Source organism: Lathamus discolor, chromosome 2 (genome assembly GCF_037157495.1).
Source record: "Lathamus discolor isolate bLatDis1 chromosome 2, bLatDis1.hap1, whole genome shotgun sequence".
NCBI lineage: Eukaryota > Metazoa > Chordata > Aves > Psittaciformes > Psittacidae > Lathamus > Lathamus discolor.
Genome location: NC_088885.1, coordinates 58760919 through 58776999, shown reverse-complemented (window position 1 = coordinate 58776999; position 16081 = coordinate 58760919). Strand labels below are relative to the sequence as shown.

The window sequence follows — 16081 nt, the reverse complement described above, 5'->3', positions numbered from 1 at the left end:
GAGGAGAAACACAATGTTAGGGAGGGATAAGGAGGTCACAGGTCAGAAATATGAGTTTTAGGCTGTCTGTATCTGACTTGTAGACCCTATGTGTGCTAGAGCTCCTTGTGCTGCTCACGGTATCTGGAGACAGAGAAGTGACTTGGAGCTGTTCACTGAACCCTGGGTGAAATGAAGAGATTGGTGTTGTCATGTTCTGCTATGACACAACCATCCTGGCTAGAAAGCTGGGGAGTTACAACAGCTCCATCCTTTAATATTATGAAAACCCCAAGCAGATGATGAAGGGATGAGTCATGTTGCATTTCACCTTGAAACAAGGAAATAAGGAGCTTGAGGTTCTCACTATGCCTTTTTTCCACTTGGATGCTTTGCTACCAAGGAACAAAATCTGACACTAAACAATGAAAGGTGGTCAGCTTCATATGGAAAATCTAACACAAAATATGTGGGGTTGTACGTATGTTGGGGAGGGGTATAAGTGGAAGGTGTCTCTGTTTGTGGCAAGGGGGGTGGAACTAGATGATCTTTAAGGTCCCTTTCAACCCAGACCATTCTATGATTCTACAAGTCTATTTCAGAGGAATGATACCAAGAACATCCATTCATGTACTGTTAGGTGTTTCCCAAGCGTATGCTTTGCACATATTCATTTATAAGTTTATGCATAGCAAAATATGGTTTCTCTTTATTTATGTATTCACCATAAGGGCAATCTGCCTGTCTTCTTGCACTGCAGGAATGTTCCCAACCTGTTGGTTTGCAGAAGAAGGTGTAAATTCTGGTGTAAATTCACATTGCTGCCCTGTGCCTGTTCATGCAGAAGCTTGGACCTCACACTGGACTTGTTTTTTCTTCTTTTTCATTTGAGCTCAGCAGCAGCTTTTTGGCATCTTGTAGCATTTTTGAAGTCCACAGCGGCTAGAGTGCTGTGACAGGTAAAAATATGGAGCAAGACAACCCCAAAACTTAGGAAACAGGTGGAAATACGAAGTGATGAGAAAATGATATGTATTGCAGAGTCAGAGCAAGGTCCAGAGAGTTGTCCAATGTAGTACAGCAGTGGTTATTAGAGGATACTTTTGGAAAAGGTACAAGAACTGTGGAAAACTTCCCAAAAACACTGTCCTAAACCTCACACAGGCACTTCCTAAACTACGTATTTTAGTATGTTCTGTACCGTACAGAAATGTATTACTTTTCCCTGAAATGGTCCTGTGACTCTTTACACACACGTAGACCGTGAACATCCACAGTATCCCATAACCAGTTTTCCACAGTTCAGCTATTAGAGCAAAAAAACCCCACTTCCTTCACTTTCCTTTGAGCCTGATTTGTGCCAGCTTCACTTGATAGCCCTTAGTTCTTTCACTGGAAAAGACTATAGATCCTCATTTGTCTACTGATAAAATCCTTTCAGGAAAGTAGCCTGCTGCTACCATAATCATCTTTGGAGAGGGTGTGAGCAGTGGGGAGTCACTTGGGATAAAGGAAAGAGACTACAGCAGGAACACAAGAGCAGCAGAAGAATAAAGGGCGTCTGAAGCCTTGTGCTAAGGGCAGAGGCCCTAAAGATGGGGCTGGTGAAGATGGAGGAGGAAAAAACAAGGCTCTATAGGCTCTATAAAATTGTTGTCTTGGCTTTATAAGTAAGTCTCTTTCATTGACCTTAAACCCACCCAAAAACATACGACAAAGACTAAACCAATTTTCTTCTTGTTTGCTTCTGTTTTCTGGGTTTTATCTGGCTGTTATTCTTTGTTTTTTCAGGTTGAATTCACCGCTGATCAGATTGAAGGTGAGGAAGATGTGTTTCTCTTCTGCACACAGTAAATATTGTTACTGAGACATGCTGGCAAGTGCTGGGGTTGAACACAGGTGTGGTATTTGAGGTGCCTTGAGGAGGCTGTGTTTAATTCATGGTGTTGCTCATGCTCCTTCCCTCCTCTGTTGACTTGGTCAAGAGAAAAAGGGGAAAGTCATGCACCATGAAGAATAGGTACTTGTTAAAGCACATATCAGAGGAAAAAACAAAAAGAACCCCCACCCCCAAAAAACCCAAAAACCCTCAGTCCAAATATGCTCTTTGTTTTAAAAGTCCCACTAACGATATGTCAATGCTTTCAAGAGAAAGTCTCCCAACTCTGCTTTTGAGAACTTTTCCCTGTATTCAATCAGAATTTAATGTGTTACAGTTTAGGGACAGCTCTCCAGAAACCAGCAAATAATGACAGTGATGGAGTTCTTTTGCTTCCAAAGCAAAACGTCAGCATTTGTTTCTGAAACCTTTGTCCCAGCCCAAGAAAGTGATACTAAAACCTCATGCATGAAGTCCTGGGAACACTACCGCTGCAGCTCTCCCCTTTTTCCTCAACCACCAGCTTGCTTTTTACTTAAAGGATAATTGATAGATGGAGTCACAAACATCTGGCATTTTGTTTTGGTCTTTAAACACTTGGCAGAACTTGGTAGAGACTATGAAAGATGGTATCAGAAAATGGGTTAATTAGAACAGATGGAAAAAACCCAACCACAAAATCTAGTCAGGCTGATTTAGAGAGGACAGATACAGAAGGAAGGATTTTCTGAACTGGAACCAAACGCCATAATATCTTAAAGACCGAGGCTTGGCTGCAGACTTCCAGCATTGCCTTTGGGATTTTCAAGCACCCCCCTCCTCCCTCCATCTCCCCTTAATTGGCTTGGCTTAGTTTCTATTTGCTAACAACAGGTCAAAAGTAACTCATGGTTGGAGCCAACTATTAATTTCTGGGAGGCTGTACCTTTTCTAGTCCCAAAATCATGGGAGAACCATACAAGAGGCACAATGCTGAGCCACAAACCTCTGAACTATTCCAGCAGCACACAACAGTTGATCTCTCATCAGTTAATGTTTTGGGGATTGGATAGGACCCACCTAGTTTCTATGCCTTATTTTCTCTCTTCCCTGAGGGTAACAAGCTCTAGAGACTGTATCAGAAAATGGGAAAAGACTTATTCAGAAAAAATGTGATGCTTGTCTGGCTATCGGCCCACTGGCATGTCTAGGAAATGACAAATCTGGAGAAAACTTAGAGTTGTCAGAAAAGGTAACAAGCCTAGAGCAGATTTAGAGCATCTCTGGAAACAGAAAGTTGCATCTTCTTTTTAATTTTCTTCTTACAAATGGCTTCTGGTCTAGCTGTACTCACTGCTTACAGAGAAAAGCTGGGAGTATATGACTTGTGAAATAGGATGTCCTTGAAATATTAAAGGGAAAGCCATGGGGCAGGAAGCAGATAACATCATCTGTGTGGGAAAGGCTATGACACTTCCATATCAGCTACCACAACATAGCAGAGTTATATTGTGTACTAGCACTGGGAAGAAACACGAAATCCACTCAGGGTTAATTACACAGTTGGTTCATAGGTTCTGCCATGAGTTGCTGGAAGGAGTACCTCAAGTCCTAAACATCACCTGGGAAACTGAGCAGAAAAGCACTGCTGATCAGTTAGCTCAATTCCTTCCCTCTGATCTCTTCTGGTTCTTTTTAATTTTTCCTTCACTTGTCCTTTAGAAGGTAGGAAGTTCTTAGGTTCACAGATGATTAAGCAGACAGATTGATAGTGGCTAGATACATACTTACTCTTCGGAAGAGCTTAGTTGCTTTAGGTGTAGAATTATATCTACTGCATAATCCACAGCTGTACCTGGATTGTTCCTGGCACACTCTGTTCTCTGTGCTGGTTTGCACAAGTCAAAACCTTGCCAAGAAGTGTGCCACTTGACTTAAGAAAGTGGACAATCAGTATTCCAGTGCTTGAGACCATTTTATTTTGCGTTAAAACACAGTTAGAAAGCAAGCACCACTTGCCATGATTTATAGCTGCAATACTGGCTGTTGAAATCACTTGAGAGCTGGGACTTCGAAAGGTCTGGGATATGTCCTTTTGATCTGTTGTTTCCTTCTCATTCTTCTAGGTTTCAGTTGCAGTTGTTTTTGGGTTTTTTTGTATTTATTTTCTGCTCTAAGTTGCACTGTTAATTTTGTCAAATTTCTTCTTTCATTAAGTTGTCAGGAGGTCAAGGTCACCTCTCATGCCTTTATAAGTAGGGATATTTAAATATAAATCTGTAATATACAATAATCACCTCTTTCTCTCATTGTTGACCAGAGGGGGACCTAGATTCCTCAGTGAGATGAAATACTTCCTGATTTGTCAGGTGAAACTAGATCAGTAAGAAGTCTATCTTATATGATAGGTATTACTGACTGTCAGTATGTCACGACTGACACAACTGGTTTTCTGGCATTTCATTCTGAACTGAGGTGGTGGAGAAGAAACAGACAATGAAGCATCTCAAGGTGTTTTCCAGCCCTGTCTTGTAGGGTACCCAGAACCTATCCCTTTTCCTGAGAAAAAGACTTTGTTGCGTCAGACTTACTTTCCTGCAAGGATTCATTTTTATGTTAGCCTCCAAAATGTTACTTTCAGAAGGAGAATGGTCTGTGGGTAAAGCCATGAGTAACACACCCATCTTTATACATCCTTATGCCCAAGCTACCAATGAAATTCATTGGTTGTGGCAATGTGTATTTAGGAAACTGGATTTCTGGCCTTTTCAGCCCCCTAAGTTACTGAAAAATAAAGAATATGAACTATTCAAGGTGAGAAGATAGGGAGCAATTAAGCACATGAAAATATACACTGCTCCTGCCAGTGGTTTAGTGGCTAGCAGAAGGTCAAAGGAGACTATAGCCAGGCTAGTTTCATTGCTTTGATAGAAACTTGCATTAAACCAGCAAATCCAAATGCAAATAATAATAATAATAATAAAAAAAAATAAGCTGCTTTTGTATATTGGCAAAATGGGGTGTCCAAACACACAGACCAATGTTCTGGTGGGAGGTGCTTTCATCTGATTTTAAAAGAAAAAAGAACGAATTGTGAACCTTCAGAAGGTGGTGCAGAGGGTGCTCAGGCAATAGGTAAGTGGCAGGCAGATGAGCAGCTCAGGAAGGTAGCTATGTTTTTCACCCATCTCAGCTGCTGAGACCTCCAGGAAAGGACAGAGCTGGGGGTGGGTTTTTGCCCCCTTCCACTGCCAGAAGGAGCCCATGAAAATCCACTATTGCCCTCTGCTGGAATGAGGGCTGCCAATGGGACCTGGGCTCTGGCTGGTGCCAAGGAGGCTAAGATCCAGGAGAGAGAGAGGCAGGGAGAGTGATAGAGAGAGCAAAGAGGAAGATTAAAAGAGAAAACCAAGGTGAGCATTGATTTGTCCGAAATGACAAAAGGCATCATCGTTTGAAAGTTGAAAGAAGAAAAAATAAAAAAGAGAGAGGTGGAATAATGAGGAGGAGAAGGAATTGAGAAGGGAAAGATGGAGAAAATCAGGCATGCAGAGCGCGTGGCTGAATGGTTGAATGTCAGGAGCTAGGGAATAAAATTCCTCACTGCATTTGGAGAGTGGGAAGGAAACATACAGAAGAGTATCAGCAGGACAAAGGGCAGATTCAGAGATTCACAGCTTTAAAGTCAAAAGGATATCTGTGATCACCTATAGACCATGATGTCCATAGACACTATGGAGTGTGTTCAGTGAACAATAACAGCCTATCACTGTTGTTTGCACCCTGAGATGCTCCTTGGTCTCTGTAATTCATCTGCAACTCCAGCAGTGAAACGCGATCCTGAGCAGTGTGCCTGGGTAATCCAGACTTTCCATATACCTCCACCCTTGCCCAACTGTTTCTTGTGTGATAATTCCAACAGGTTATCACGGCATATCTTGTTACCTGCTAAGAGAGGTACTCCTTTATCTCAGTAGGCTGTGCCAGTGCTCTCTAAGTATATAATGGTGAATTAAATATCCAGTTAGCTAGCAAGCAGAACTGCTATTGAATTCTGTGCCATCCTGACTGCTTCTGATGAGCTAGGAAGCTCTCAAGGCCAACCATTTCTGTAAGGTTTTCTGCACTTCTTGATGTTAGCTGAGATGGAAATACCATAAGAAGAGCATTTGACCTCTCTGATTCCATTCCCTGATTGAACCAGAAAATGCAGGGGAGGAGGAACACAAACATTGAAGATAACAGCAAAAACAGAGCTCATCTAATTTGTTCCCAAACTGCAAAATAAAAGGGTCAGACAGAGTTAGTTAGGGGGAAAGTCTAGGCTCGCTTTGACTTAATCTGTGGGAACATGGCATGCATTTCTTTTTATCTTTTTGTCTTCCAGAATTTAAGGAAGCATTCTCACTCTTTGACCGGACTCCTAAATCTGAGATGAAAATCACATACGCACAATGTGGAGATGTCTTGAGAGCTTTGGGGCAGAATCCCACCCAGGCTGAGGTCTTGAAAGTGCTTGGCAGGCCCAAACCAGAAGGTTGGTGTCCTCCTCTGTGTTTATTTCAAAAAGATCACTCCAAGAATTTTGCGAAGCAGATGAGATATCCATTTTGTGATGGAAAGATTGTGAAATAACAAAGGGTTTGGAACAGCCTCTACAAATCACCAGCAGAAAAATAAACGACGAAAAGTAATCTTGCAGTTAATATCGTCTCAAATTTAGAAGAATGAATTAATGGTCCTGTGTGTCAACGTGTTTCTGCCTTTTAAAATTGCTTTGATGGCAGGCATTCATGTGTGTTTACTAAAACTGCAGACATTTTGAAGATGTCTAAAAATAGGAAGAGGGATAGACTAATTGTGAGGGCACAGCTTGCTCTTCAAAACTATGCATTAGAAGGTCTGTAATGATGGTAGCAATATCTCCATTCAACATTGACCATACACTGGATAACTCTTCAGAGCAAAGGAAATCTCTCAAACCATATCTATGTTTGAGCATTTTGTAAATTACTTCTCTGTCCTTTCCTTCCACTGGGGTGGAATTGTCATTTAAGCCCTCATTCAACAATTGTGAGATGTTGGGGTACGTCAGTGAAACAGTGGCAAGTAAGTATTTCTCTCTCTGCCAGACCTCTTTCCTACTCTATCCACTCTTCCATCTATACTTAATACACGTCTATGCTCTTCACTTTAGCTGGTGTTTATTCTCATAGTTCTTCTACCTTCATCACTTACCCATGGTAGATGCCCCACGGTTAGACCTCAGCTCTCCCAGAATCCACCGAAACTTTCATTTCCATCTGTATCTTTGTAGACATGAACTCCAAGATGATTGACTTCGAGACCTTCTTGCCCATGCTCCAGCATATTGCTAAGACAAAAGACACAGGCACCTATGAGGACTTTGTGGAGGGCCTGCGTGTGTTTGACAAGGAGGGAAATGGAACGGTAATGGGAGCTGAACTCCGCCATGTCTTGGCTACACTGGGTAAGGTGAACCTTTCCTTATGCAGTTTCATCACTGAGGTTTTTCCCATACAGCTTGTATTGTTATGGGTAACCTCTATGGAAAGAAATGATTGAGCAAGATTTCAAATTTTGCACTGTCTTCAGTATAAAGACTAAGAAAATGTTCTTTAATAATGAAGATAAATATCACTGACCTACAGCTCAAGGAAACCCTTTGCTTGCTTGCTTGCTTCTTTTATGTTATTTTCCAATAAATATTATATTTCTATCACCATAAAACTATCCAATCATTGGAATGCTATTCAATATTTTTCTGCACCTTCAAGAAAAGTTTTAAGATTATGCACTTTTTTATCAGTCGTCTGTTCAACAGAAGTGTCTCTGAAACTGAAAGTCCCTGTTTTTAAAGAAGGGATAAATATTTGTCTGTCCTCTCAAATTTTTACTTCAGAAGTTTTGATTTCACAGAGAGTGCTAACAACAGAATGAGTGCAGGGCAGAAAATTTGGCTGTAACTTAATGACAGGTTTCCATTTGGATTAGAAGGCACTGACATGCTGTCATCTGAATCCAGTAAGCATTTCTCAAAATCAGCTTTTCACAAGTGTTTGTCCACTATTTTTTAAAAAATGAATGAGCCTTTACAGAAGAGATTTGATTTAGACAAAAGTATTCCAGTGATTAATTGTGACCCGGTATATCAGTTCAAGAAAGCTAAAGCTTTTATGCCTGGGGATTTTAATTCAGTGACACATCAATGTTTATTAGTGGAACAGGGAATAAGAAAAGAAAGCAATGTTATTTTCCTTTTTATTGCTGATGATATCGAATCAGCTTGGGGACCAAATTCAGTGATGACACCCACCCACCAGGGTCAGGATTGATGTCTAAACTTACCTGGGACGAAAAAGCAGTATGGGCAGTATTGCAAGTTTCACAATACTGCAAGAAATACTTTTCTACTTACACTTCTATTTTCAGTAATAGAGCAATGTCTGACATTCACCATTAGGAAGTGGTTCAATCTGAAGAATTAATGGTTCTGTTTCGGGTGGCATCTCTAAATACTGACCAAATCCTAGGCAAAGTCAAATATTTTGTAAATTAACATCCTTCTCTGTTTAAGTAAAAAAAAAAAAAAATAAAAAAAAATTTGAACATTCACGGATTCACATCAGCTAAGGACTTGTTTCTGTGTGCCAGAAGTCAGTGATGGAAAAAGGGGAACAACATGAATAACAGGGCACACCTGATGCATTGCACTTTATTTTATTTTAGTTCAGTTTTTACTTTTTTATTTTTTATTTTATTTAATTTTTTTCATTTCATTATTTGAATTTCTATGATTTCAGCTGAAATCACCCTCAGATTTCTCATTTACTTTTCTGGAACTCATTTGAGTTTATCCTAAAATTAGTGCCTAATATCAGAATAAGTAGATGGATTGGGTTAATCTCTGCTTAACCAAAATGAAGCCTTACAGACAAATGGGCTCCTAACATTTGGAGGATGAAACTAAATGGAAAAGATCACTGATCCGATTCAGAGATCCTAAATTAAATCTTAGAATCTTCATGAAACTCAAACTCAGAGGCAAACTAGATCCTGACTCTACTGAAAAGCTTTTTTTAGTGAAGACTTGGTTAAAATGTGACTAAAACCTTCAAGGTTTGGCACTTAGAGAAAGCTTATTCTTAGAAGACTGAGTAAGTAAACATGATAGCATGTGGGTTTCCATATTTATTCTGTCTTTCTGGGTTTCAGATCAAATTTTCTCAGTTTGCAAGGACAAAAGTAGCTTTCCTAGCAGTCAGCACCACAAATTAAACTGAAGAGAAAATCACCCACTTTTCTCTCACTCTCTTTTGTGTTCTTCTGTTCTTTGAAGTATGCTTCATAAATTCTTAAAAAAGGGCCCAGGTACTGAACAGGCTTTTTGCTTTCCACCAGGTGAGAGGCTGACTGAAGAGGAAGTTGATAAGCTTATGGCTGGTCAGGAAGATGCCAATGGCTGTATCAACTATGAAGGTAAATATAACCACTTCAAACTGGGCAGTGGTCATATGCTTGAAGGTTTTGCTGCAAATATGCTGAGAAAGTTTAAATCTGTGGAAGATCTAAAGCAGGATATGTGCTTTTCCATATTTTAGACCAATTTAGATTCTGTAACTTAGCTGGGACACCTGATCTGTTGAAGATTACTTGTGTTTTCCATAGCTGAATGGCCATGGCCCCTTCGGAAAGTGAGGCTGTATATTCTTATTTTGTTTGCCTTTATAAAAAAAACAAACAAACAAACAAAAAAACCAAACAAAAAAAAAAAAAAAAACCAACAACAAACAAAACCAAAACCATTATTTTTTTTACCTTCTCCACAGTTCCTTGCCCTCTCAAAAAACAAACAAATGAAAAACCCCACATCCCTTTTGAGACTTCCTTACAGAAAAAGCACTGAATTTTCCTTCAAAAACTCAGCAAAAAAATGTTATCCTTATCATCCTCTTTTGGGTGCGAAGAATCCTAAAAGGTTCCCCAAAGACCTTCCATTTTATTTCATTGCTATTTTAGAAAGCCAGAATAAAGTCACGAGTACATGCACTATGGCTCTTTTCTGCATCTTGCAAGTCTACATGCTTCAGGCTGTTCTATAAAACTACAATATTCTAGTAGGAATCATGAACACTCACTTTTGTATGCAGCTGAGCCCTTCTTAAGGTTGACTGGTGACTGACCATTGCATTGTTTTTGTGATTTAGCTGATCAGTCATAGTCACTGAGCATTTTATGAATATTTGGCTGGTAGTCTTCTATTCACAAATACCTGTGATCCAAGTTCAGGGAAACATTTCTTACAAATACTTTATAGGTTAGAAATCTATAGATTTAGCCAACCCAAATGACTTATGAATTCATGGTGAATTCAGGGATATTCAAAGCCTGGGGGAATTACTGGGAAAGAAAAAAAAAGTTCCTTACTATAGGATGTATTTTTCCTTTTCCTTTTGAATTTAAAAATTGTATACAATGAATGCTTTCTTTTAAAATGGAGAAAAATGGAACCCAAAACTTTCTGAAACAAAAGCTTGATTCTATTTTGAAATACTTTGTAAACCCGAGTTCACTGGAGAGAGAGAGTCGTGATACCTGACTTGGTGAGCTTCTGTGCATACTGGAGGTTCACACCAGAGGAAACTTGGTTGCCCCCTGACTTAGCACAAATGTGCTAAAGTCTTGAAAGCCTTTCAAGATGAGGACCCAGAGCTTCTCATGGCTGTATGCTTTGGAAAGCCAGTTCCATATGGCAGCCAGGGGTAAGGGATTAAGCAAGGTATGGATTAACTGATGTGCACACTCATTTCCACTGGCTACCTAGACTGTTGGCTACACTGCACTGTACATATGTTACCTTAAGGACTTACAAAGCATTTAGTACCCAGCATCTGGAATCTTATTTACAAAGTGCTGTGGTTCTCATTCATCAGAGGAAGCAAGAAGGGTGAATTTAAATAACAATCATACCGAGATACCCAATAATTTACTGAGTTCAACAAAAGGGATTGATAAATGACCCTTCTCTTTCTCGTTTCCAGCTTTTGTGAAGCATATCATGGCTAACTGAACACCAGGTGAGTCTTTTCTATTCTTCTTGCATAGCTTATTATTTTGGGTTTGGCATCTCAAATAGGTTTAAAGAATGTGTAAGTGATTAATCAAAGACAGTGAATATTTTCAGCATGTTGTACAAGGAGGTAGGACAAAAAATGAGTGAAATGTTATCCTCATCCTATCAAGTGCACAGAAATCGGTGACCTTTCTGCAATTCTGCAATTTTCTGGTAAATCTGGATGCCTTTATTTTAGAAGTCCAACATATTATATTCTAAAAGGATTTGATTTCCAAAGAACAAACTACTAATTCCCTTATGGTTGACTGGAAACGTCAAAGGATGCATATTCTTCATGTCCACTTACAAATCTCTGCTCTTACACTTCTAGAAAGGAAGGAAGTAGAACTGAGCTGACTAGAGAATGAATGGGCAAAAACTGCGAGTAAAAACAGATAAGAAGGAGTAATGCATGTTTATGTCACTGAACCTACACTTATTTGCCTTCCATAAATCTGGCTCCCAATATATTCCGGCAAATTGGTTGGTTTTCCAGGAAAAGACATGAGGTTTGCCCAGCACATCTTCTGGCATTATTCAGTAGTGTTCTCCAAGCCACAGTACCATTAAGGTTATCTCTGTCTTGCCATTGCAAATGAGCTGAATTTTATTTCCAGTATTTACTAGTTGTTGTTTATTTTTGTGTTCCTGGAAAAGGTGCCTGCTCTTTAGAACTGGCATTCACCATTATTTATCTCTGTTCAGCTATCGGGGAAGGGCTGACCTGAGAATTAACCAACTCCATCTATTTTGCAAAGTATCTGATAAATTGGGAAAAGCAGTGGCTTCTTTCAAATTTGTTCTGGTTGGTTTGAGTTTTGTTTGGTTGTGGGTTTCTTTTGTTTCATTTCATTTTGTTTTGTTTTCTTCTGCTTTAGTTTATTTTTTACTATGTCCTGACCAGGCCTAGCTTTGTTTTCCTTTTGCAGCTGACATTATCCCAGCCCACCAAGACCTTTTTGTTGTGTGGTGGCTTTTATTATGTTCAGTGGCATCCCAGGGAGGGAGTTAAGTTGAAGTCACATCCAGGTTTTGGGGACTTTTGTTCCCAGACATAATTGAACAAAATGTAAACTAGCTAAAAAAGATGAGTTTCTTTTCTTATTATTGATCAGTTTTCTTTCTTAATGGCATTTATTTTCTCTGAACATATACTCAGCTTTCCAAAACTGGCTCCCAGTTTTCCATTCCAAGGATCTGGATTGGCCCACAGCTACCATGATTCTTATTTGTTGTTTAGAGATGTTTTCAATCTTTAATCTTATCTTAAACCCACTGCCACTGAAAATTCCCATTGTGGTACCAAAAGTCCTTGTCACCTGAAGCAACGTCAGCCACCAAAGAAGACAAGTGAGCAGTGGTAAGCTGAAGAGCTGGCAGAGGGCTGGGAGCTGCAGCAGATGGGGCAGGAAGAGTTTCTTTGATTATTATTGGAAAGAGAGCTGAGAGGTCCTGACACACAGAGAACCAGTGTGCCACTGATATGCCAATGAGCCATGATGGGCGTCATTCAATAGTGGCATCTTTCACTCCCTGCGCTGTTGCTGTTGGCATGTTAAAGAAAAGACAAATTAAGTCTTTACCCTTGAAAGGGTGATGGCCCTTTGCCATAGAGCATATAACAAACAAATCCCAAAACACTGGATTTTAACTCAGTGGGAATCTGGATCTGAGTCCAAAAATAAAGTAGTGGCTTGAGTTTCTTGGCCATTCCTATATGCTCAAGGAAAGCTAGAGCTGTATCCCAATGTAAGAACTGAACTGTGTCTTTTCATTTCTAAGAATAGTTAATGTGATCACTCTGTACTGGCTTTTCATACATACAGCCTCTCCACTGGCTTGTCCCCAGGTGCTACGTACTAGTTCTAATAGAGAGTAACCAATACATCTTCAATTAGTGACTGTTCCACAGTTTTCTGCAGACCTCCCAGGACAAATGTTCTGTGGGATTATAGCCAGCTAGTCCTCCTTCCCAGTAGACATTGCTGCAGAAAGCACTCCCAGATTGGCTACATATCTACTCCTTACACTACTCAGCAGGAAAGACATGGGAAGCAGGACACATCAAGCTTTCTCACACAGCTAAAAAGCACTCTACCGTACTTGTGATCCAATAACCACTGCACTGTGAAGCAGGGCTGTGAGATATGTGCAGTGGACTACATGGACCCCCTGTGAAGGCAATGCATACAACTGTCCCCCTACTATGTGACTGAATGTGCGATGAGCAGAGTCAAGCTTATCTCATGGCCTGTCTCTTGGATGCATATCCATTAATGGGATCAAATAGCCAAAAATGTTGGAAAAGAGAATCTCTGGGAGCAAGTTGGGATATTGTCAGAATTGTTCAGATGCTTCCTTAATACAAACCTTGTGTTACAATACTACCTTATTTACATTTAATCATATAATCTGAAGTAGTAGAGTAGTGCTGTTGGAGGGACAGTCGATACTGTTATACTATCGACTATTCACAGAGGCTCAATTTTGTGTCCCATATGTAGGTTCATGGTTTGTCTGAGATGCTCCAGGTGTCTCATATATCCATGGCATCACAGATGGGACTCAGAGCCCATGGCAGACTAGTGCTTTCTGGCAGCTGGCAGCCAGGCAGAGTACTCTTGTACATCTCAGGTGTCTTTACGCATTGAAGAGTGGGGAAGTGAATTGAGTCCTGTGGCTTGAACTCATGTGACTCTAGGTGAAATCCTAGAATATGCCATCAGTATTTGACTGGCTGACATAGTCCTCCTTGGCTCAAACCAGGTTAATATGCCTACAAGCATGTGTATGAAAACAGGGTACCTATGTTTCCAGACCTAAAGGAGGTCCAGTTAGATGCAACATTCAGAGTGACTCACCTCATCCAAAGAAGGGACATGGATACAATGAGTCCAGCTGCCAATGTTGAGAAGGACAAATCTCCCATGAACATTATGTCATATTTACCATTTGTATGGGAATGTTCTGCATGTCTCGGGGTTCTCAAATTGCATCAGAGGCTTATTGTTCAGCAACTGAATCCTGTCTGAAATCTAAACACTAACTAAGAGAAATCTCTGTGCTCAAATGTTGCTGATGGAAGACTGACTACAGATAACAGAGGGATAACTGAAGTGGGAGAAACTGTCCAATAGCTAAGAAACTGGACTGTTTTTCTGGAAAGATGATTCTTTACCCTGACATAGCTATACTATCTCTCCAGATCATTGCTTCCCATGTTTGGTCCGTCATTTACACATCGAGTGTAAGATTCTGGGGTTGAATCTTACACTCCTGGCATATCCAGTGTGACTAAGGATATTTTGTCACATTGTGTGATTGCTCTTTGATATCAGTTGGCACCTACCTAGTGCAGAGACACTTAGCTGCAGGCCTTGCTGCCAATAAGCTGAGTACAGATGCATGAGGGCAACAGAGGCTGATTCCTGGTGGCATTGTTTGTTTCTTCTTTCTTCCTCTAATGTTTAAAAATAACTATTTTTAGGACAAGATAGGAGCCGAGAAACCCAGATGCTGGCCTTGGATTTCAATGTAATGGAATGTCTTCTCATTTTTCAGTCTGGATTCTCATTACAGAGCTACAAAATATGCTGTTCCTAAAGTTATTTGGATAAACGTTTTCTTTTTTGTTTGTTTTGCCTTGTTTCTTCATGGGAAAAGAGTGGCCTCTGTGGAGATTCAATAAACTTAGGAAACTGAAAAAACTGGAATTTGAACTCTGAATACCTGGGCATTGTAATTTCTTTCTGATATAGAAGACTAACAGCAACAGAAAACTGTTAAGAAAGAGAAGAAGAAAAAGGTTAATTTTTTTCATGACTAAATAAATAATAAGAAAAAAGAATTTGTCATTTAACCACATCCCTCCACTCTTCCTTCAAAAATAAAGTGACTTTTATTTTTGTCTTTTATTTGTTAAAAACAAATGCTGAGAGTAAGGGAGAAAAGAAACTAAACCAGTTGTATGAATCTCATGTATACAAGGAAACTCTTAAACTTTACAATAACAGTAAAAGTAGAATTCACAGCAATCAGCAATGAATAAACCTTGTTCACATGTTTCTCAGCTTTGGAAGACACCACAGCAAAACAGAAGTGTACACCATGTTTCCTAAAATGTATCTCTTCTCCGCGAGGATTACTTCCCATTCCAACAGTCTGACCTATGAAACAAGCAAAAAGTCTGGAAATTGTTATAGTATATGTATCTTGGTCTTATAGCTTTCTCAGTAAAACATGTGAAACGTGATTCTTTGTCACTTGATTTCATCATTGTTTCTGTGTCTGTGTGAGGGAAGGGGAAATGGGAAATAAATGCTTTTGGAAAAAACATCAGTAGAGGAAAAGGAGAGTTGAGAAGCATGAAAAAGTGCACAAATTAAGTTGGCTCATTTTCTGGGGTATAATACATTTAAAAGTAAAAATAAAGAAAAATATATATCCTTTGGGGGTGGAAAAAGGAGAAGCTATAGGCTAGTACAGCTTGTTAGGAAATACCAAAAATTCTGAATATGTAACACCAGCAAGAGGTATTGTTAAAACAGGCAACTTGGAAACTTAGTGGAGAAAAGATAATCAGTGGAACACTGGAATACCAGGATACAAACTGCATAGCAATGACTGAAGAGGTCATCCTCACAGAGAAGAATGTTATGAACGAGAGAACACAAACTGTCAAATTACATGAATACATGCACTGTAACATGTAGCATTGAATAACCACAATAAAAAAATCAGCAGTTAGAGAGCTAACTGCAGAATTAAGCTGATGGCAATTATAATAAAATGCTAAAAGCAATTTAAAAGCTAGTGCAAAGGAAGGATTAGAAAGATGCTGATAATGACCAGAATGTTTTATACTGAGCCTGGGTTAACTGTACACAAAGCTGAAAGTAAGTGGCAAAAAAAAAAATGTCACCATGAATCACTGTTTTTGAATGAAACAGCTCTGAAGCATTAGTCCTAAATGCATCGAACAGGCCATTGATAAGGCCATGGGATTAGCAACTATGTCTGCTCCAGCTTACCAGAGATGGACACGAGAAATGTGTGACCAAGGTTGGGTTGGGCCAAGGCTGGGTGGTCTAGTAGAAGGTGTCCCTGGA

General features: G+C 39.7%; 1 protein-coding gene across 1 annotated transcript in view; it reads left to right on the top strand.

Annotated features, from left to right (window-relative positions):
- MYL3 (myosin light chain 3) overlaps positions 1-15225 on the top strand; it is a 36481-nt gene extending 21256 nt beyond the window's left edge. Inside the window, exons 2-7 of the mRNA XM_065666977.1 lie at positions 1771-1798; positions 6225-6374; positions 7155-7328; positions 9260-9337; positions 10900-10935; positions 14461-15225. Of these exons, the coding sequence (XP_065523049.1) occupies positions 1771-1798; positions 6225-6374; positions 7155-7328; positions 9260-9337; positions 10900-10928 (459 nt within the window). The 3' untranslated portion in view covers positions 10929-10935; positions 14461-15225. The remainder of the gene's footprint in view (positions 1-1770; positions 1799-6224; positions 6375-7154; positions 7329-9259; positions 9338-10899; positions 10936-14460) is intronic.
- The last annotated feature ends 856 nt before the right edge of the window (positions 15226-16081 follow it).